Below are 21,887 nucleotides of genomic sequence, written 5' to 3' on the forward strand. Positions count from 1 at the left end.
CGCTCAGGTGTATTGAATATGGTGCAAGTACCTGTACTAAGACAAGCTCACCTCAGTTTTATTCAATGCAGGATTCGGAATGTATGAAAGAGCGCGGGAGAACGGTTAGGTTCAGGAGGTGGATTGAGATCCTCGATTCGCATACCCTCTATACTGCTTGTATAGTCCCACTTGGTCAGTATCACTCTGAACCCCAAAGAACTTTTGGCAGTATTGACGTATCAAGCCTGGTTCCTTGACGATTTGCCGTCGATCCCTCAGGGACACGAGAAGATTGTGTTGCAAACCTTCAAACAGATGACCGCTTCTCTTGGACCCCCCCTGGTCCGCACAAACAGGAGAAGGATCTGTACCTATCGATGTCTTGATAAGTGCCGCATGGCTCGGGTATTCCAGCATCCTCGAGAAAATGACCAACGGCCCTAAGGACTTGGATCGTACCAATGGTCTAGGGATGTCGCCTTTGATCGCTGCAGTTTTGGGAGGGTCAGCAGATACATGTTTCTGTCTACTCAAGCTGGGGGCCGATCCGAACTTTACTCATTCAACATCACTGAACTCTGGCAGCTCACAGTTTGAGCCTGTTGCTGGCCGATTTCCAGCAGCGCTTCATCATGCGATCTTCTTGGGACATCGGCAAATTGTGGACCTTTTGATCGAGTTCAAACCCGAAAAGCTGATATACACCAGTTATGTGACAGCCGCAAGCACTTGCTGTGGTTCCAGGACCAAGTCAGTCGGATATTAGGATTGATGATCCAGATCGCCACCCTCATCCATGGGAAGAACTCCATGATATACATCGAAACTGCCCCTGTGATATGGCCTGCAGAAATTATCCCTTCTCAAGCAACGTATCGGAAGATCAGATCTGGGTGGGCTCTGAGGGCTCAAGGCCGAGCTGGTGGCACTTTGTTGGTGACTCAAGGAAATGCGCAAAGAAGGCACGTACCTTATTCATGGCCATAAAAGGCGACAACCCAAAGGCCATCGATCAACTTATTGCCAAAGGGTACAAATCGGACTTACCAGCACTTATAGCTGCGATGCACTGGCAGGAGCCCACTCTCGTTATGTAAAAGCTATTGAAAACCTGGAGAGAGCACAGCCTTGAACTTCGCTTATGGGAAAGCTGTCCCCATTATGTGAGATTTGTGGTCGACGAAGGCTGTCTTGAGATTCTTAAATTGCTTACAGACCATGGGGCAAATGTGGGAAACCTCTACTACGATACTACTTACAATTCTCCACATTGGATTGAAGGTCCAAAAACCGCTCTACAGTTGGCTATCCAGGCACATCGAGCCTCTGATGAGATGGCTCATTACCTTATTGAGAAAGGCGCAGACGTCACAGCACCCGCCCATCCCCACTCGGGACTCAGCGCACTCCAACTTGCTGCCATGCAAGGGAAGATCACACTTGCTCGACATCTCATCAAAGAGGGAGCCCAAATCAACGCGCCCAGAGCACTTAGGCATGGCAGAACGGCACTCGAGGTGGCAGCAGGGGCTGGGCGGCTTGATATGGTCCAATTCCTTCTCAATGAAGGGGCAGAGACAGAAGGAAAGGGTAGAGTGCAATACACCCATACCATGAAGATGGCTAGGCGCAGGGGCCATGCGGCGGTGGAAAAGCTCCTTCGGAGGCACCGGGATCGGGACATGCAGGATGATATTTTGGATGCTCAAGGTATCATTCCCGATACGTTCCCACACTCTGACCACGCTGTCGGGAACTTGATGGACCATGTGATAGTGGTATTCCGTTTGTACACCCCGACGAAACTTCTTTCGAAGAGAGGCGCGATCTACGGCCGTGGTTCATTGAAAGGTACCTGGAGCCGCCCTACGACGCCGAGCTGGATCTCCTTTCTACTGGGGAATTAGAGCTACCTTTAGAGGAGAGGATGAACACACTAGCCATGGTTATTAGTGAAGAGAGGGAGATAAGGAGAAGGGCGAATCTATTTCTTGGTAACACATGGGGCGTACGGCATTACTATGGTAATGTTAGGAAGCTTATAGTCGCTACGGAGGTGGAGATTATACGACGGAACCTGCCTCGTACCACGCCTTCGACCGAGTCTTTCAGCCCAAGCGATGAGGATAAGGCTAACGAGCCTTCGATCCCGTGCTCCGATGAGGACATATCAAATTTCTTCTCGCAAGAGGAAGCCATTCAAAAGACCGAAATTTTCCCGCTACACGAAGTTGCTGGAGCCGGTGAAGATATCGGACCCAGGATACACTTTCATCCCGAGTTCCACAGGCGACGGGACTCGGTGGACTTCCACGAAACGATGCACGACGAATTTCTTATTTAATCTTATACCTAGGTAGGTATCCTGGATACCTTCCTGGAGCGTCAATGGTGCTGGGGCAACTACGCATTGGCAAGGATTCACAGACGAGATCTCAGGGACCCCCGAAAGTCGAGGGGGCGCCTCGTTTATTCGATATAACCAGGACGCCAAAGCGGGCCAGGACCAGATGACTCGTCAAACGGCTCCCCGGTCATCCTTTCCGCCCTAGGCCGAGGGAAGTCCGAGATCCAGGGGCGTCCCTCCGAGGGTTGGTGTCGACGTCGGCGTCGTTGTGTCAGTTGGCAATGTGGCGGGCCCGGCCGGTTCAGCAGACTGTGGCGTATGGCAATGCTGTGTGCTTGCTGGTCCATAAGAGTCGCTCGACGATTATACTTTTTGAGCACGGTCTCCTTCCAATACGGAATGAATAACCACATGAGCACCCAATGCGTCAAGTTCGGAAGATGTTGCAGGAAATACAGGGGTAGAGCACCGTATCAGGGGTCACGTGCTGACCCATCCATCCCTTTTATCTATATAGCACGAGAGCAGCCATAGCATGTCTCTCTTTTGTACGTATTCTTTCCTTCCTTTCATATAGCACTTTATTTAACACCTGTTGCTCTCGATCATGCAAGAGAAGATCGTCCCTACTACCGCGGCTTATACAGGCACACAAATGTGTTTGCTCTTGGTCACATATGGGATGAGTTCAAGGGACTTTTGATGTATGTCATTCTACATACCTTGGAACCCATTCGCGCTAGAAAGCGTACAGAGTCTCAAAAACGCCCAGCCAAATCGCGCCTGTCTTGCCGATGCTATCGGAGATCATTATGCGGATGACCTTGAGGCTGAATCGTATTCTCTTGTGAATGGGAATCCACGAGAAAAGAGAGTGCCAGCCCCAGTACCAACGAACAAAAAGGCCGACGCACCCACTGATCGGAAATCCTGCCTTCCTTAGCAGACCAGATGACCGTGGCCAAAAGAAGGAAAGCACGGGGACGGCTATATAGACCGGCGATGCGATGGCAAGTATGGAAGAAATAGATTTAAATCAGGCTGCTATGTCCAGTAGTCTCTCCTTGTCGATGAACGGCTTCACACATGATGCAAGAAAGGCCTGTACGATTGATGTAGGACGTGTCCGCCCGCTGGAAGTCAACAATATAACCACGTTGAGTAGAAATGTAAACAGTTGAACACGGTCGAGTAGAAATGGAAGACAATCGGTTCGATCCCGTATACGCCGTGTAACACTTCGTGTCATAGCCTCAAGGTCAGTCAGCAATATTGTCAAGGTCGTCCTCGGTCCATGGTCGCGGCGGATTAGGCCCACACTAAATATAGGCTCGTCCACAATAAGCTCTCGATTCAATGTCATCAAAAGCATGCTGTCGGACCGCCGGCAGTAACGGGACAGTGGCTTCCCTTGACTTGCTTCGGCTGCTTTCTTGGCGGTCCAGAGCTCTTCCCGTGCCGGAAGCTCGACAAGCATTAGGGGCTGCTTTATCCTCCCATATATCCGGGGGGAAATCGTTTGAGAGGCAGAGAGATGAGTTGGCGTGGTTCGCCCTTGTCAATCCAGCGATCCCAGGTGCGTAATGGAACGGGGACTTGCGGTACGTGATGTTGTGACAGCTGTAGAAATATGCTGGCTTAGGTGCTATGCACCCTTGAGTTCCTAAGGACCTTTGAGATCCCTGTTTGTCACCCTCTTGGTGAAAGGTATGGTGGTACCAAGGATGGTCATGGCCAAGAAACATCCAACATGCCGAGCTCAAGGCTCCATAACGTTTTTCTACAGCCAATTCAATAGTGTAGAGCTTTTCTTCACGATGAGTTCGATGGATCGCTAGGAGCTCAGGGTCGACCGTATCCCACACCAAGATTGTCGGATCGAACCGGCGTCGAATGATTTCTTCCTGAAGTCGGATGAATGCTTTCGATCCTTCACCGTAGATCAACGGGATGCTCACATCAAAGAGCCCCAGTAAAGCAGTACGCGGTGTCCTCAATCCTTTTGGTCTCTCTCAGTGCGGCCCAGCACATATTCTGGGCGATAGGGGTCTCACGCAGCTTCTCCTTCAACTCAGTGGCTGATTCATATTTCAGGTACTGCTCGCCGACCCTGGTCCTCGTAAATATCTGTGGTGCCAGTAAACTGCGTGTGCTGATGAGAGACCAATCCGACGCCAGGAATTCGACCTGGCAAGGCGCCAAAAGCTCTTGCAGCGTCCATCCCCGAGAAAACCACTTGCTGTTGGCGAAGCCAGATGGAAAACTGGCAGATTTCGGATCCGGCTCGACATCGTCCAGATATGCGTAGCAGACATCGGCTTGTTGGTACCATTTGAACATGGAGTTGATCGACTCGGACAGCTCGGAGCTGCTGGTCTTGTCGATGCAGCACGTGTCTACCCAGGCGTACTCTAATCTGCGGTCCTTAGCGAGGCGGCATGTTTTCTCAATCTTAGTGCGTCCTGCCTTCTTGGTGCCGGCCTGGTATTCCTGCAAGGTTACTTCCTCGCTGCCCCATCGGTGCGATAAGATGGCATAACGACGTCCATCCTCGACTAAGAAATCCTCCAACTCTCCGGTCTTCGTATTGATCAAACGCATGGGGAGAGTAGAGAAGGCCGGTACAAGAAGGACCAAGAGTCCACGAGTTATGATTACAAAAGAGATTTTGTTCAGGCCCTGAGTGGCATCGACAGTTCAGAGGCAGCATCAGCACTAAGCCACATTTAGCCATGCGTCACGACACCAATCATGCTGGGCAAACAGCGTGCAATATCTTCAAAAGGGCAGGCCAATCGGCTCTGGTCAGGATTTGTCGGCGCACGCCGAGGCAAATCATGAGCGACGTGTTAAGTATATTCCAGTATATATCGTTAAAGATACGCGGGCACTCCTGGAATGCCTAGTAGAATGACCTAGATAGGGCTGTGACATGAGTAAAGCTGTCGTGGGTGGGTTGTAGAGTACTAAGAGGTAGTAGGTAGGCATAATGCTTGGCCAGTTCGTTAGACCTGTTCAGCAAATGGACAGAATTTGCAGTCTTCCAAACCCAGTTTCGCCATGAAGAGCAATTAGTCATGAGCAAGCTTTGGCGGTGGACTGACGAGTGCAGTTAGTTGGGTGATGCGTCTTGGAGCCCGGGCACTGGTCATGAATACGACAAAGGTCAGCACTTGCTCACGATGTCCCACCATGGGGGAATGAAAAGGTAGACCCTAGTCCCGTATTTCACCAGGCACCACGCACTCGGTGCGTACGTCTTGTCTGGCCTAATGGAACGCGGATGATGTCACCTCTCCCACCGGTTGACATCGAGGTTCAATTACTTGGTGGACAGGGGCCGAAACTCTGGAGCGTTGGTGATGTCGATACTCCGCGCTGCTTCGCCATTCGCTGGCTTGACCGGCCAGAAAAGTCTGCGACACGCATAGAACCAAAGGGCAGTACCTGGTATGGCAGACAATTCACAGCACGAGGATATTGACAGAAAAGAAAGTAGTTTGATGTTGTTCTGCCTTGTGGCAACGACTCAATTCATCTCGGTCATAATGTGAGAAACCATGTCATATCAAAAGCAATTCCGTAGTGACCCGTTTCCCTTTTTCATAACACCGAAATCCAGCCAAACACCCTTTACGCGACGCTGCGCTTAAGCGACCTTAGCGGTCTGGGTGGTGGGAACGACCTTCTTGCCATCCTTGTTGTATCGCACGCGAGGCGGGGGAGCACGGTTGCGGCGGCCGACGCGAGATCGGACACTAGATTGGGAGCACATCAGTATGGAGGGGTTTCATCCGGGGCAAGTTACCAGGAGAGGTGGGCTCCGTATTCAAGTGCAACCAAGGTTCATCTCAGTTGCATACGCATTTGCCGAAACAAATAGAGCGCAGTTGTTCCCTTGCGGGCACCCCTCTCCTGAGGGATCTTTATCAACGTACCGGACAATCTTGCCGTGAATGGCGCAAGAGACACAGTACTGCAGCTTGAGGTACATCTTGGGGACAGTGTACTCGGCGAAGACCGAGGCATCCGAGATATCACGGATGGCGGCAGACTCGACCATGTTGCGGATGGTGAAGCGCTTGATGGCCTTGTCCTTGGGAGTGCATCGCGAGCAGTTGCTGCAGCGGATGGGCTTGGTGTGGCCGCGGCCCTTCTTGTTGCGACCGCTGTAGAAGAAAAATGTCAGTCGGGTGATTCTCTCATGGTGCTGTGTGCAAGGTGGGCGGCGTCGGTCGGATCTCGCATCGAGGGGAGAGCGACAACAGAGACGACGCGGCGCGGGTACGGTGAGGCATACTTGTTCTTTCTCTTCTTGACCATTTTGGCGGTTGTCGATTCTTCGTAACTGGGAAAAACGAAGAGGGAAGATGGAGGATGTTGGGGCCTGCTGTGAGTTTAAGGACCAGAGGAAGATCTTGCGGTTGTGGTGCTGATTGCCAAAATGCACTCCACTGAAACTTGGGCTTGGGGGTACTGTGGCCAATCGAAAACCAGGTCTCTCCTGCGCAAAAGATCGCATCAAGCAGTGGAGGGTTGGCCAATTCGAAAACCCTAGCACGTGACTGATAGTGGGAGCAAAAAATCCAGATAAGGTGCAACAATGTTTTTGATGGGGCAAGCAAAGCCCAATCAGTTTGTTATGGTCTGTGCGTCGCCCACCACGAATTCCGAGGGTCTGTGGAAAACCATCCCACCTTTTCAGCTTGGAACTTTTTTCCCTTTCCTTTCCGTGTGAACAACTTCATCTGTATAGTTGCTTAGGAAGACAATTATATTGTCTAGGTACGTAAGCCCATCTGCCCGCCCACTGGTCGCGCAAGGCTCTTGAGCCTTCTGCGATCATTATTCCCAAACTCCCCTCGCATGCTTCCTCCGATCAGAAGAAATCGAAGTTTTTGGCCTTGGGGATTTTTTCGATCCGCACTGCAAACCTACCAAGCAACGCAATCTAACATATCTGGAATTTGCAGGCAGCCATCATGCAGATCTTCGTCAAGACCCTGACGGGCAAGACTATCACCCTCGAGGTGGAGTCTAGCGACACTATCGACAATGTCAAGTCCAAGATCCAGGACAAGGAGGGCATCCCTCCGGATCAACAGCGATTGATCTTCGCCGGCAAGCAGCTCGAGGACGGCCGCACTCTTTCGGACTACAACATCCAGAAGGAGTCCACCCTTCACTTGGTGCTCCGCCTGCGTGGTGGTGCCAAGAAGCGCAAGAAGAAGGTCTACACTACCCCCAAGAAGATCAAGCACAAGCGCAAGAAGACCAAGTTGGCTGTTCTCAAGTACTACAAGGTCGACGGCGATGGTAAGATCGAGCGTCTCCGACGCGAGTGCCCTGCTGAGACCGTAAGCTCCTCTCAACCAAGTTCCCATCTCCTGTAGCCATTTACTGACTCGATCAACAGTGCGGTGCCGGTATCTTCATGGCCGCCATGCAGGATCGCCAGTACTGCGGTCGTTGCCACCTGACCTACGTCTTCGACAAGCCTTAAATGGCTAGTTTGGAAGGACAAATTCACGCATGATAATGGGAGTTCGGATCGGAAGGATATTAAGGCCATAGAAGGAATCTGATGTGGCATGGAATCACTAAAGATAGCTCCCACTCTGAATTCAAGGTCACGATCAATCAGTCACATTACTACGCTTGTTTTATTCCACTCGTGACATGTTTTGCCTGTATGGAATTCCTCGTAAACTCAAGTTGCCTCAAATGGTGGTTCGGTGGTTCTAATAGTGGCTGTACCACCAGCTTAGCCGCCCAGTAGCTAAGCCACAGGCCCCAGACTAGGCCCCCACCACGACAGGGTAGGTCAACTGCCATCAACGTCATTCCGTTCACTTTGTCTTGGAGGGGCATCTCGACGGCCATGAACTCAGTTGCTCTGCATCGCATGTATCACTGATGATGGTCGAGGCCTTGGATCGAAGTTCGTGTTGAAGAACGGGATGTTTTAGATGCCATCATGGAGGTTCGGAAAGCGAAACAGTAAGCGACCAAGATGGATTGATTCAATGGACATGAACGGAGCCGCCATTGCCGGACGCGCTGAGGTTGCCACGCAGCAAGGCAAGTCCAAGTCCAAGCCACGCCACTCAACCTGAATCAACCAACGACCTGTCATTGCCCACAGCTTGGGAGGCCGCGCACTGCCATTTCATGCAAGGAACCCTGGAAACGAAAGCAAATATAAACAAGCCTTCCTCTCGCCCAGTATTTCGTAGATGCCTCCATTGCCTAGATTTAGACCATTCACTTTGATTACTTCGGTAATCATCCTCATTCTTGCCGTAATCTTCACCGTCGTCAACCCCACCTACCTCAACGCCCTCACGACTCAGCTTCGCTCTAGTTCAACCGCTACCACCCTCCAAGCCTTCATCGCCCGTTATCCTTTCAAATCATCCTCGCATTCATCCACAGACAACATCATGGGCGGCGGACCTGAGCCCGGCTACCGATCCGTGGCCTACTTCGTCAACTGGGCCATCTACGGCCGCAAGCACCGGCCCCAGGACCTCCCGGCCGAGAAGCTGACCCACATCCTCTACGCCTTCGCCAACGTGCGCCCGGAGACGGGCGAGGTCTACCTGACCGACACCTGGGCCGACACCGACATCCACTGGGAGGGCGACTCGTGGAACGATGGCGGCCTCAACCTGTACGGCTGCCTCAAGCAGCTAAACCTGCTCAAGCGCCGGAACCGCCAGCTCAAGGTCCTGCTCAGCGTCGGCGGCTGGACCTACTCCTCCAACTTCAAGCAGCCGGCCTCGACCCCGCAGGGCCGCGCCGCCTTTGCCAGCAGCTGCGTCGAGCTCATCAAGCACCTGGGCTTCGACGGTATTGATATTGACTGGGAGTATCCCCAATCCTCCGCCGAGGCCGCCGACCTGGTCGCGCTGCTGCAGGCGACGCGCGACGCCATGGACGCCTACTCGCGCACGCTGCCGCAGCGCTACCACTTCGAGCTGACGGTGGCGTGCCCCGCCGGTGCGCAGAACTACGAAAAGATGGACCTGCGCGGCATGGACCGCCTGCTCGACTTCTGGAACCTCATGGCCTACGACTACGCCGGCTCCTGGGACTCGATGGCCGGCCACCAAGCCAACATCTACCCGCACCCGACGCAGCCGCAGCGCACGCCCTTCAGCACCGCCGCGGCCCTGCACTACTACACGCGCCAGGGCGGCGTGCCGGCGCACAAGATCGTGCTGGGCATGCCGCTGTACGGCCGCGCCTTCCAGAACACGGACGGTCCCGGGACGCCCTTCTCGGGCGTCGGCGAGGGCACATGGGAGAACGGGGTGCACGACTACAAGACGCTGCCGCTGCCGGGCGCCCAAGAAGTGTTTGACCACGAGGCGGGCGCCACGTATTGCTACAGCCGCGCGAGCCGCACCATGGTCAGCTACGACACGGTCGACATGGCGCGCCGCAAGGCCGCGTACGTGCGCACGCACGGGCTCGGCGGCGCCATGTGGTGGGAGAGCAGCGCCGACCGCGACCAGGCGAGCGGGCAGAGCTTGATTGCAAATGTCGTGCAGGGCGTCGGCGGCGTCGCGGCGCTGGATAGGACGGCTAACTGCATTGTGCAGCCGCAGAGCAAGTACGAGAACTTGCGGGATGGGTTTCCGAATGATCCAAAGTAGGAGTAGTAGATTGTGATGGTGGCTCAATCAGTCACGGCTAGAAGTTACAGGGCGGGGATAGAGATGAAACACTGATGATAATAGAAAGAAGTCCTGGGCTTCGGGAAGAAAAAGGTCAACGAAACCTGAGGAAACACATAAAGGTCTGTCACGGAAGATGGATTACATGATGATTATGACTATTTCATTATACAATATCAATACCAAACTGACCAAGATTGCATTGCATCTTCGTAGTTTGATCAGGACTTGATTTCATGATGATCAAACATACGCATATACATATCCATGTGTTTAATATGAATTTCATAGCGGAGAAAGCATTAAGACCAACCGCGCAGAGATGAGTTCTAATGCTATGTGTGTTGGAACAGCCAGAACTGAGGCTGTTCATACTACCCTAAAAGGGGTGCCACGTGCCTGCGCGCACGAACCCCTTTTCTACTTCATGAAGAGGGGTATGCGATACCCCTCGCAGCTGGCAGAATAGATAGAATAGAACAACAGAATATAGCAATACAGCACCAATTGAACCCCTACTTGTACGTACGTACGAAAGCCCATTCAACAATGTGGGATAATAAATCTTCAGGCATTCTCTCGCTACCACCCAGCATTTCCCTGTGGTAAGTCAGTAAGCTGAGGAGCTTAGGTAAAATCGTGTTAGTTTCACGAGTTCGTTAGGGAACAAAACCATCGTCTATTCGTGTTTAAGGCTTTCCCGCAATGCGACAACCTCAGTTTCGTATAATATGACTTGCAGCTTGGGATCCCTGCTATTGCCCGGAAAAGCCCTTGGCGCATTGCGTATCTTTCGCCGCTGGGCAGCCTCGGCCTTGAATCGGAGTTGAGTAGAGATCAACAGCGAGCTCCCTTTAGTGCCCACCTTGACCGTGGCCGTCGCTGTCCTGTGTCGCGTCATACCTATCGGGCATCCGTTTTACATCTTCCGATGTCCGCCTTTTACATGTCGAGCATCGGGTCGTACCGCAAGCGGTGTAAGCTCAGACAACCATGAATAACTTTTCCCATCATCATTGGAGCCATCACAGGCGTTAATAATTAGAATTTTCTCCCTCGGATAGCAAATCATTCCGGAAATACCGTAATTACCGGCATGGAGAAGAAGAGGCCAAGGTAAAAAAAAGTCTCTTCAGCTATCTCTTCGACACGGGACACACATCTCGATCCAGCAGGCAGACATACGACGACTCCTCTAGACGGCTGGGTGGGTTCTTTAGGAATGGTGGAGTTTAGTTTCCCTGATGTCGCCGGAAACGGGTGGCCTTTCCTCTTCTACCCAGCATCTTCTTTAAACTGTATGAAGTAACTTAACGAATAAAGCTTTGCATAGATGTCACATGTCCCCTCCAAGTCCTCCCTGAAATAAGGTGTGCTAGCTCCTTGATGCTATTGATGAAGAGCTCGAGCAAGGGAGAAGCAACCACTGTTTCTAAATGCGTCGCTGCTCCGTGCCGGGGCCGACGATATTCTTTCGGGCGTCAATGATAGACCTCTCGCTGGCTTGTATCAGAGACCGATGCAAGCAAATCCAATTCGAGAGATCAGGCCTTCCTCGAGGTCTACATTACTCAATTTCGGTGTCTTTCTTGTTCTTGTTCTTCTTCTACAGAAACTTGATCACTGACCTAGACAACTCAGACAAGTACAACAGTAATACAATATCAACTTATGATTGTACACAAAAAGTACTAGCTCTTACTACACTTTAAGTAGATCTACATATTTATATCCTTGAGGCTGACTATGTGATGTCCTTCCATCTCACGCAAAGAACAGGCCAAAGGCGCTGTAATTAACCGAGAACCGCAAGCAACGCTTGCCAGTTACCTATTCTGATTCGTAATAGGAAAGACATTCTTGGTATCCGCTGTCCGAGGATGTGGATCTATCACCACACGGGTACACTTCCATTCTCGTCTCAACACTGGGTATAGGTAGTACGCCTCCGATTCCGTAAAGCAGCCCTTTTTGACGCCGTTCCGTTATCTATCCAAGCCGATCAAATACCTCTAACACCGAACCGCTCACGGGATCATCGGGTAAGAAGGACCCATGGCAAGATGACCCGCAAAGAACAAGTCATCCATCTCATCATCGAAATCGTCAAAGGGGTTAAGATCGTAGAACTCCAGACCTTCATCGTCATCGTAATCTAGGAAATCTTCATCTAGTACAGTCAGCACGGTCGTCTCACGATCGGGACGAGATGGTTGTCTTACCGTCATCTTCTTCGTCGAAGAAGGCAGGGTGTTCGTCATCCTCATCGGCCAGAGGCAGGACGAAGTGAAGCTCGGCATCGTCGGCGAACTTACGAATGGTTCTCATGGTGTCGGGGCCTTGGTGCTTAGCCACATTCAGCTTGGTGCTGGTGAAGGAGACGGTGGCGACTATGACGCCCGTGTTCTGCTGCTCTGCACCCTTAATGAAGATGCTGTCAAGCCGGACGCCGGAGCGACACAGTTTCTCCAAGAAACTCGCCCACTTGTTGGGGGGTGGGTTTTGCTTATTGTAAACTTCGTCTGTGTCATCAACCAGGAGGACCTTCTGCAAACTCAGGCTCTTCAGTGTTCGCTTGAACTTGGTGACAATGGCGAGCAGCTCGTCGTCAGTAACAGTCAAGGTGCCTAGGTCCAGCTGACGTAGGCGTGGAAAGGCGACAGGCGGTGGCGGCGCCATATCTGGACTGCATGTGTATTTCGGGGGCGAAGCAGGAGGTGGAGTCGCAAGCCACTCGAGGAAATGGTCGTGATGATCGTCCGACACGGGACAGTTGAGGCGCAGATGGCGGACGTTGGATGTGAACGCCAAGAAACGCCTCAAGTGGTACGTATAGATCTCCTCGGAAGGGTCATCTTCATGCAGAATAGCGCGACGAGTGGTGTCCACTGCCATGTTGCCGTAAAGGTCCAGCTTGAGCTCGTCGAGTCCGGAGAGAAGCCGAGTCACATCCTGTTCCAGGAACTTGGGGACGTTGAAGGCAAAGTCGATCAGGCCATCCTGGCTGAATCGGAATTGCAAGCGCTTGGGGGTGATTTTGGCCCGCGCAGCAGCAAACAGAAGCTTATTTGCGCATTTGGAGCTAAAGTGGGCATGCTCGATGCCGCTCTTATGGCGAGAAGGGATGCATGTGTCGCAGTAAACAGCAGTAGCACCGTAGCTTGGGGCCAGGATAGGATTGCCAGGAAAGCGCACTGAATAATAGGAATCGCATACACCGATGAGATCCAGGTTCAGATTGCCAAGTGCGGCAGTCAGCAACTCCATATCATAGCCGCTGTTCAGGAGGGCTTCTTGGCTCGAACTCTGCGCGACGAACTTGCTGCGGCGTACGGCACCAGCCGAGCCGCGATGCAGGTTGGGGTGGGCGTGGAGGTGGGTGATGTGTTTGAGGCCATCAGAACAGTACAGATCGGTGCCAATGAAGAGACTCTTGACGAAAGGGGCGAGTCTCGAATTGGAGATATCCAGTAAGGCCTGCAGACTGGACTCGGTCAACATATGTTGCCTCTTGGCGAAGTTGACGCGGGCGAAGGTGAGGTATAAAGCGTTCTCTGCCTGCTTGCACGAGAGCCGGAGAGATCCACAATCGGACGTCTCTAGAAAGGAAGAGACGTGGAGCAGCAGCTCGAGAGGCAGACTAAGCAAGCAAGGAGCCATTTCGGGGGGTTCAGAGCGCTGAGCGCCGGTAGCTGATTGATATTGTTGTGGTTGAGGATGTTCCTGTGGCTGAGGATGTTGCTGGTGGTGATGTTGTTGGTGGTTGTCCGCGTGGGCGGTAGCTGTACTGGATGAATTTGGAGATGTCGCCAAGGTCATGATTCTGTGGGGGAAGGGGGAGAAAATGGCGAGCAAGTTCCAGGGTTGTTTGGGACGAGAGGACGTCCAAATAGGCTTTTGACCGAAATAGGAACTAGGTTAGGAGCTGGCAGGGTCGCAGACCCCATCGACGAAGGGAGGGTCAACTAAAGTTGAGACGGGTCGTCATCCCAAAGTGCATCCGATGTGTGCGACTTGTTGGTGGGACCAGCAAAGGACGGCTAAGGTCAGGGAGGGATTCAGGGACGGCTTCAGGTTTTACAAACAGACAGACGGCACGGTCAGTGGATGTGTAACCAGACCAAACAAGGGGGCGCGAGCGGGAAGAGTGTTGGCAACAGTCCGATAGGTTCGAGCCGGACAGGATCAAATCAAATCAAGGCAGGGGGGCAGGTGGCAGAGTAGGAGTCGGAGTCGGAGTCAAGGTCAATCAATGTGTGGCCATTGAGCGACAGGCAGAGGCAGAGAGGCTGCGAGTGGCAGACCTAGCAGCAGCAAATCGAAGAGAGGCAGAATGCTGGAAAGGCAAAGGTGCACAAAGGGTGCACAAATCTCGGTTGCCAAAGTCAACCTTAAAACTGGGCTGGATGGGTTTTCAGGAGGTGGTCTGTGCCTTTCTCATGTTAACCTTGACGGGCTTTTGCACCACAAGCAGGTGTTTTCTGGGGTGGATTGCACGATTGGAGGCTGGTGATCGATGATGATGATGATGATTTGAGTAAAATCAACCAACGATATAAAACTCCTTGCCTCCTCTTTTGACCAAGAACCGTCGATATGTACTCAGGAACAACTCTGTTTTTCTCGACTGCGTCAAGGTTGAAACGGTGTTGTGGGGTTGGCCTAGCTGACAGCCTGTAGGGCCGTGTGGGTGTGGGGTAGAGAGCTACAGCGTACCGCGTGGTAGCAGCCCGTAGCAGGTCGGGGAGAAAGTCAGAGAAGCTAGCAACCAGTAAAAATGCCCGGATACGAATCAAATTGATGATCAGCGTCGCGTTCGGTGCCACACAGCTCGAAAGAGCATGCATGGGTGCCGAAATATTAAAGATATCTGGCAAATTGACCCTATCGGTTTGGCTCTCAGACCTCAGACCGGTGCATCCTTCTGTCTCAACCCTTGACCGGTGAGCAGTGAGCAGTACAAGTAAACCTAGGCGTTGACTGGCTGCTCTCATTTCCATACAAGGTGAGAATAAATGCAATGTAATGTCATACAGCTGCATACAGGAACAATCACACCTCCATGAGCCCAGCCTTTCTGCTGTGATTCGCTATCGTTCCCACTCCTTCCGAAATGCTAAAATGGTAGCCAAGGGCATTATCAGACGACTTTCGCTTTGTAGGCTGTGAATTCCACGTTTTCAGGGCGAATCTAATACCCCCAGCCTCCCTCCGCGAACTCTACAAGGCAACCGGGCCGACATGCTTTCGGGTCGATAACTTCTACTTACTCTACTCGTAACTGAAGTTCAATTACTTGTATGGCACAATTAGTCGATGTGCGAACACAACTATCGTGGCCGTCCTCAGTCTAGCAATACCGCCAGAACATGCGAGGTCCTTGCCAGGCATCCAAAGACGAGATATATGAGATATTGAAGCTCGTATCAAATGCTTATCCCCTTGACTATTACAGTGTTTGGCAGTCAAGGGGATACCTACATGTGGATCGACTCCAGCTCAGCCACGCCTACTCCCTAAACCCAACTGGGATTTCGCGTTGGAGCCAGCGTCGTCAGTCGGTCTAAAGCCCACGACGAAAATGCAAAATCTCCTGACCCCGATGCAACCAATTCGCACCAAAATGGCGAGGAAAATATGAAGCCAGTGCCAGTAGGAAACCTTTTCGCATTGCGCCCAATTGATGGCCCGGTCTTGTTCGAAGCTGTGGTGGACGATCAGGTATTCCCCATTCCAATTCCAATCTCCCCGCACCTCCAAGTCATTTCACAGGGCTGATTTCGCCAACACCAGGGTGCAACTAGAAAACGGCATTGCCAATTGGACTGGCCTGAGATTGGTGACTGGCTAGACCCCAAAGATGTAAGTCAACTTGAAATCGAGCAGCAACAAACGAATCTAAGTCATCTGCAGACACCTCATGAGTTTCCGGGAATAGCCGAAACACAGGATCGCCAGCTGTTCTCCCTTAGAGTTATGTAGGAATTCCCCAGACCTCTTAGACTTCCTCGCGAGCCATCTTGATGCTGATTAAGGCAGCAATGTGCGCAATGGACAAAATGCCTCCAGACTCAACCTGACGCGAGATGGTTGGGCTAAGATCTCAACGGCATTCGAGCTTCATGAATCGACAGTGGACGCGTTCCTCGATGACAATGGTGCATTCGGATTCTACTCCTATCGAGCGGCTACCCACCCGCGCCCAGTCACCCTCATCAGTAAGACCTCTTAAGATTATCGGCCGAAGGGACGCCCATATACTGACCTCCCTCTCACCAGAGCTTGTACTCAAAGTCCCAAACAAGATCTCTATTGGGTACGATGCAGTGTCACTGGCATACAACCTCTCCACAAAGTCTGTCACCGCTTTAGTGCACGGTTTGCTGCCCGCCCATTGGGACACCCTCGTGGCGCTTCTGTCGAACTCGCTTCATCTTTGCCGCCACCCTCTATTGCTGCCTACACTGATATTCTTGACCCATCGGGAGAGGATCGAGAAGTATAGGCACGATATCGATCGCTCAGTGGTTGATCTCGAGAAAGAGACCGGGTTTGGTGTCGCTGGGTTTCTTCGAGGCTCCCGCTTCCAGAATCCCGATCTCGATCTCGAGTCGGCATTGGTGCGCCTGCAATCACAGCAGACGGAGCTGGCCAATCTTGCCGTGGTATTGCGGTTCAGCGCAAAATGGGCCGACTTCCTCCTGAATAGCATCACACGGCTCGGCCAGGCCGCCCTGGTATGCGACCAAGATTTGATCTTGCAACTGGAAGACGAGATGCTTCACCTGCTGGAACTGCCACGCAACCAGGTACAGACGTCGTTGAGTCAAACACAGGCTCTTAGAGAACGGGGGCAGAGCCAGGCCAGTCTGGTACGTATTATTGCTAGGAACCTCTGTTTTCATCGCGCTCCATATCCAACTGACAGAATGTGCGTGCACTATTGTAGATCTTCAGTTTGATCTCATCCGAGGAGAACAAGATTAGCCGCTTCATTGCTGAGGAGAACTCCAAAGTCGCCCTCTCGAGCAAACGAGATAGCATGGCCATGAAGACGGTCGCCGTTTTCACAATGATCTTCTTACCTGGCACCTTTGTAGCGGTAAGTCTTCCTTCTACTTTCCACCCTAGGGTGGTGCGGCTGCACCCTACTCAGTTCTTCGCTTGCTAAACAAATGGGACGACCAGACTTTCCTGAGCATGCCATTCTTCGATTGGAACGCCGATACGGGAGGTAGCCCTTCTTCCTCGCCTTTCCAGTGGATATATTGGGCCACCACAATGCCCCTGACGATCGCCCTGATGGTTGGGTGGCGGGTGTGGTGGAAACGGGAGGACAGGAAATGGGACGAGGAGTTGGAACGCGCAAAGGAGGAGAACCAAAGGGCTCTCGGCCGGATTACGACGGCTGACTCGCCATCCTACTCGCCGGTCTATTCGATTGACTCGAGGGTTAGTTAGCCCATGACACTGATGGCACGGAAAAGGCGAATACCGAGGGGAAGGACAGGACACCATCGTTCGATGTTTGCATGTTTGCAAATGACTAGAGGGTCGCATTTACGGTAAGCACCGGAGCAGTGTCACAGCGTTGGTCGGCACGCATGTGGTACAAGCCGGTGGTCACAAGCCCGATTGCTCGGTGACCCCCAAAAGTGGAGACGCCAACCCCTCATTGGTCCAAGCCTATGGGTCACGCCCCCCTTTGTCTAACTATATCACCCTCCAACCCCCCTACTTAAAGGCGTCCAACGTGTCCAAATAGGATGCGGCTACGTAAAAACGTCCCAAAATGAATGATAAGTCAGCTTCAAGGAGGCCTGAAGACGCACCATCCCTTACTCTTCGGAGTGCGGCCACGAATAAGGTTCTCGGCACCTGGATTAGATGACCTGCATCTGCTGGTCCCAAGCTAGGGATAGCCTGGACCTGATGGCCCAACACCGATCCGCATACTCCTTCGCGAGTTGTTTCCCAACTCAGCAAGACGCTCAGGGCGAAGACAGTCGTGGTCATGTATAACCAACGCCCCTGCTGGCCCCAACTAGCAAAGCAAGGAGGCGGCCAGCTGTGCTGAAATCATGACCACACCAAGCAAATGCAACAGTCGTCGCAAGAACACCGGATAAGAGCTGGGAAAGGTTTTCTGCTATACTTTACCGGATAGATTGGTGTATAAGACAGGGAGTCCCCATCCTCCTGCATGGCATGAACGCAACCTACTGCATCCACTATTCCATTGTCATAGCCCATTTAAAGTTACATCCTATAGACGCCCATACATATACTTTTGGTCCGTCCACTTGCATACTTTTGAGACGATGCGACACTCCAACGTGCTGATCCCGCTCGCCTCGGCGCTGCTAAGTGGTCCGGCCCTGGCCTGGGCGCCCCCGGGCTACTCCGGCTTCAACACCGTGTGGTACGACGACTTTGACGGCGCCGCCGGTAGTTCTCCCAACGGCAATGACTGGAACATCATTACGGGAAACTTGGGCGTCAACAATGAGCTAGAGACATGGTAAGTGAACTGCCTTTCTTTTCGGCCTCATATAAGGTGAAGGAAGTATTTAAAGAGAGAGAAACTAACGATGCATGTAGTGCGTTACTTCTGCCCTTGCTGTACCTTCCTATATTGGCATGGGAAAAGCGAAATAGAGAAGCTTAACTCGTACTAACTCTAATACCCCCTCCCTAGACACCTCCAGCTCCCGCAACCTCCAGCTCTCAGGCGGCAACACCCTCCAAATCGTCCCCTGGCGCGACAGCGGCGCCGCCAACGGCTGGACCTCGGGCCGGATCGAGAGCAAGTACGTGTTCACCCCCCAAAACGGCCTCGTGACGCGCGTCGAGTCCCAACTCCGCTTCGGCAGCAACGACCCAGGCACGAAGCAAGGCCTCTGGCCCGCGTTCTGGCTGCTCGGCCAGGCCCTGCGGCAGGGCACCGGCTGGCCCCAGGCGGGCGAGCTCGACATCATGGAGACGGTCAACGGGCAGCTGGTCGGGCACGGCACGATCCACTGCGACGTCTACCCGGGCGGCATCTGCAACGAGCCGACGGGGATCGGGGCCGCCGTGGGGATCCCGAACCAGGACTGGCACGTCTGGCGGCTCGAGTGGGATTTAAGGAATGGGGACTGGACGCAGCAGACGCTGCAGTGGTCGTTGGACGGGGGCGTGTTCCAGACCGTGTCGGGGGCGCGGATCGGGAATCAGGGGGTTTGGAACTCGCTCGCGCATGCGCCGATGTACTTTTTGCTGAATATGGCGGTGGGTGGTGACTGTGAGTATTACCCCTTTCTCAAAATATTTTCCTCGTCAATGTGAGCTAGGGTCGGAGTGAAGAGTTCATGTGCTAATGTGAGGACTTCTCATTACAGGGCCCGGTTACCCTAACGCGGGAACGCAGGACGGGTATGGCAGTATGATGGAGGTGGCTTATGTGGCTCACTACCAGACCTGAGCAGTACATCTTTCTTGTTTGGGTGGTTCTTCTGGTGTACTTTTCGCTTATACCCCTGGATTTGGTTTATTGTGCTTCAAGCGCTATGCTTTGGCCTAGGTCTGTCTTTTCTGTTGGTCATACTACGTAGGAAATAGGAACTCTTTTAGTCACGAACCACACGAATGCGGTGCATGTGAGACTTTGCCGCCTGTCAACCCCTGAATGGCTCAACTTATCACCCAACATGTATTGGAGGATAACATCCAAGATTCCGTGACACGTACCGTTTATCACGCCGTATTCTCCTTTGATCTACATAAGTCATTCTCTAAATTCAGTCGCTTTAAACAAAAGTATGTTATTTCTACTTTATTACGGATTTCTTTTTCTTACTCGTTGTTCCTTTTCTTCTTCTTTCCAGGATCGCCTCTACTCCGTCTCAGACGATGATGATCTACATCTGATTTATTACTTACAGTTCCTCATCCACAAGTCCGTCAATAACCGCGCGCAGCTGCGCGACCGTCTCGCACACCCTCAAGGCCTCCACCTTCTCGTCCGAGAACGTAGCACGGAAGAGGGCCTCCTGGTGGGCCGCATACAGCGCCGCCCGCCGCGCGCACCAGATCTTGACGAATTCGAAGCACTTGTAGGCGAGCACCCGCTCCTGCGTCGGGACCGTCGTCGGGGGGGTTCCGTTTCCCGTCAGCACCTTTTCGAGCGTCAGGTCGTAGTCCTGCCAGACGAGGGCGCCGGGGACGGAGAACTGCAGCTGCGGCAGCTTGCCGGGCACAGTGGCCTGCGTGGCTTCTTTCAGGAGCGCCTGGACGATGGCGGGGCGCCAGCCGGATTTCCATTGGAGCGGCAGCATGGCTATGGTCTGGTTGGGGCCGGCTGCTTGCATGTCGAGGACGCGGCACATCTCTAGTTCCCAATCCATCTCCATTGTCATATTTGTTGTCTAGAATGTTACCAGTAAAAGTGATCAGAGCAAGTCAATGAGTTCTCTTCAAGCTATTCCATAGCAGTAGCTTTAGTAGTCATAGCAACGGAGAGAATTTCCCTCCTTTTTATGTCCCCGAACCTACTTATCGAGGAGAACACCTAATGTGTTCAAGATGACCACGCAACAGGAAACAGTACCCACTGTATCTACACCATGGGCCTAGGTCTTCTTTGTCGCAGCCTGGACCATGGTGTTTCATGAATAAGACTATGGTGTTCTTTGTCAGGTTTACCTTCACAATTCGAAGAGGAGCCCTCGGAGAAATACTCCTGGTTGCCTCTTGGTACTCAACTATGCACTACCCGACTCTGTACATGATTGGTCTTGCACAGCTGGGGGTTATCCTCAGAATTCATATGCTGTTAGCACATAACTGCAAACAGCTTAGGCTGGGCTATTTCTTTCTGCCAGCTCTGAGGTCCACGTTACCACATCAAGCTGGCTGGAGTTCTACGTGATGTAGCCGCGTCACTTGCATCTGGAGCTATCTTAATACAACCTGATGAATCAAGATCGAGGGCCTACGCCAACCAGCAATAAAATGACTGTACTCAACATTCGTGTATTTTACCTAAGGAGCGTAAAACACCTGCGTGATTCTTAAACCTTTAACCATTCTTTCCTTCTTTAAAGAGCGGCTTGGGATATTTGAGTTCCCCAACAATTCAAGTTGTGCGACCAATACCAAAAGCAAAAAACGATGCTTCTCTCCACAAGAGATGCCTCCACGATAAAGTCATGGTCAAGGAAAAGAAACTGAGCAACCTAATGAAATCCGCCCAGGACCTGGAAGAAAAGAAAGAAAAGGAACAAAAAGATAGCAATACGACATTCCAACCGCATTCGCAGAGCAGCGGCAATAAATGGAATCCAAAAGACCCGTATCTAAAACTGGGAACCCCTCAGATCTTCTATACGCGAAAGCCCGAAAGGCCAGAGATAAAACGGTCTCCGACAGCTCCGATTTAGCTTATCCATCCAGAGGTGATTTCGCCGTGTATGCTGCACCACTTTCTGAGAAATAATCTAAGCATTAGGCCGGTCCAGCCAGTGCTGCTGCTGCTGCCGCCGGTGGAAGCTGCGGAGGCCACTCCGCCCGCATTGCATTATACAGATGAGTTAAAATCGTCTTGTCATCCGGAAGTTCCTCGCGCCACGAATCTGTACTTGTATTAGTATATCTCAGGGTGCTAGGAGGTCGCTGCTTACCGGCCATGACCCTAGTCTCCCATGTGAGCCGTGGAGGCATAGGTTGTAGAGCTCTACCTTTCGGACGAGCGCATTTTCGGGGCCCACGAAAGAGTCCATGCTCGACAGGTGCCTAAAAGTTCTGACCAGGTTCTCCGCCCTCTGAGGATAATTGCGCCGTGTCTCAAGGGGCTTCTGGAAGATAAATAAATGACAAACGAGCCATTTCCATATAAA

General features: G+C 52.3%; 8 protein-coding genes across 8 annotated transcripts; 5 read left to right on the forward strand and 3 right to left on the reverse strand.

Annotated features, from left to right (window-relative positions):
* Nucleotides 1–409: 409 nt before the first annotated feature.
* On the forward strand, nt 410–2,326 carry PG994_012651 (Ankyrin repeat domain-containing protein 50; the record flags this gene model as incomplete). Its single annotated transcript, XM_066864060.1, has 4 exons — nt 410–732; nt 833–1,075; nt 1,133–1,708; nt 1,759–2,326. 4 exons carry the CDS (start codon nt 410–412, stop codon nt 2,324–2,326), a joined length of 1,710 nt encoding a protein of 569 aa, XP_066710208.1.
* A 3,652-nt stretch (nt 2,327–5,978) lies between these two features.
* On the reverse strand, nt 5,979–6,652 carry PG994_012652 (40S ribosomal protein eS26; the record flags this gene model as incomplete). Its single annotated transcript, XM_066864061.1, has 3 exons — nt 5,979–6,087; nt 6,268–6,498; nt 6,630–6,652. 3 exons carry the CDS (start codon nt 6,650–6,652, stop codon nt 5,979–5,981), a joined length of 363 nt encoding a protein of 120 aa, XP_066710209.1.
* A 659-nt stretch (nt 6,653–7,311) lies between these two features.
* On the forward strand, nt 7,312–7,832 carry PG994_012653 (Ubiquitin-40S ribosomal protein S27a; the record flags this gene model as incomplete). The annotated part of the gene is made up of 2 exons (XM_066864062.1): nt 7,312–7,686; nt 7,746–7,832. The coding sequence occupies 2 exons, from the start codon at nt 7,312–7,314 to the stop codon at nt 7,830–7,832; spliced, it is 462 nt and encodes a 153-aa protein (XP_066710210.1).
* Nucleotides 7,833–8,772: 940 nt separating this feature from the next.
* PG994_012654 (glycosyl hydrolase family 18) lies at nt 8,773–9,990 on the forward strand (the record flags this gene model as incomplete). Its single annotated transcript, XM_066864063.1, has 1 exon — nt 8,773–9,990. The coding sequence occupies one exon, from the start codon at nt 8,773–8,775 to the stop codon at nt 9,988–9,990; it is 1,218 nt and encodes a 405-aa protein (XP_066710211.1).
* Nucleotides 9,991–12,204: 2,214 nt separating this feature from the next.
* On the reverse strand, nt 12,205–13,671 carry PG994_012655 (uncharacterized protein; the record flags this gene model as incomplete). Its single annotated transcript, XM_066864064.1, has 1 exon — nt 12,205–13,671. One exon carries the CDS (start codon nt 13,669–13,671, stop codon nt 12,205–12,207), a length of 1,467 nt encoding a protein of 488 aa, XP_066710212.1.
* A 2,377-nt stretch (nt 13,672–16,048) lies between these two features.
* PG994_012656 (uncharacterized protein) lies at nt 16,049–17,472 on the forward strand (the record flags this gene model as incomplete). The annotated part of the gene is made up of 4 exons (XM_066864065.1): nt 16,049–16,229; nt 16,291–16,883; nt 16,961–17,113; nt 17,200–17,472. Coding segments are annotated over 4 exons (1,200 nt in total), but the record flags the coding sequence as incomplete, so codon positions are not given.
* An 860-nt stretch (nt 17,473–18,332) lies between these two features.
* PG994_012657 (uncharacterized protein) lies at nt 18,333–19,474 on the forward strand (the record flags this gene model as incomplete). The annotated part of the gene is made up of 3 exons (XM_066864066.1): nt 18,333–18,532; nt 18,720–19,294; nt 19,392–19,474. The coding sequence occupies 3 exons, from the start codon at nt 18,333–18,335 to the stop codon at nt 19,472–19,474; spliced, it is 858 nt and encodes a 285-aa protein (XP_066710214.1).
* Nucleotides 19,475–19,928: 454 nt separating this feature from the next.
* On the reverse strand, nt 19,929–20,402 carry PG994_012658 (uncharacterized protein; the record flags this gene model as incomplete). Its single annotated transcript, XM_066864067.1, has 1 exon — nt 19,929–20,402. The coding sequence occupies one exon, from the start codon at nt 20,400–20,402 to the stop codon at nt 19,929–19,931; it is 474 nt and encodes a 157-aa protein (XP_066710215.1).
* Between the last annotated feature and the right edge of the window lie 1,485 nt (nt 20,403–21,887).

This window comes from Apiospora phragmitis, assembly GCF_038363925.1.
Source record: "Apiospora phragmitis strain CBS 135458 chromosome Unknown utg000010l:1.0-9815664.0:9184709.0-9829525.0, whole genome shotgun sequence".
NCBI lineage: Eukaryota > Fungi > Ascomycota > Sordariomycetes > Amphisphaeriales > Apiosporaceae > Apiospora > Apiospora phragmitis.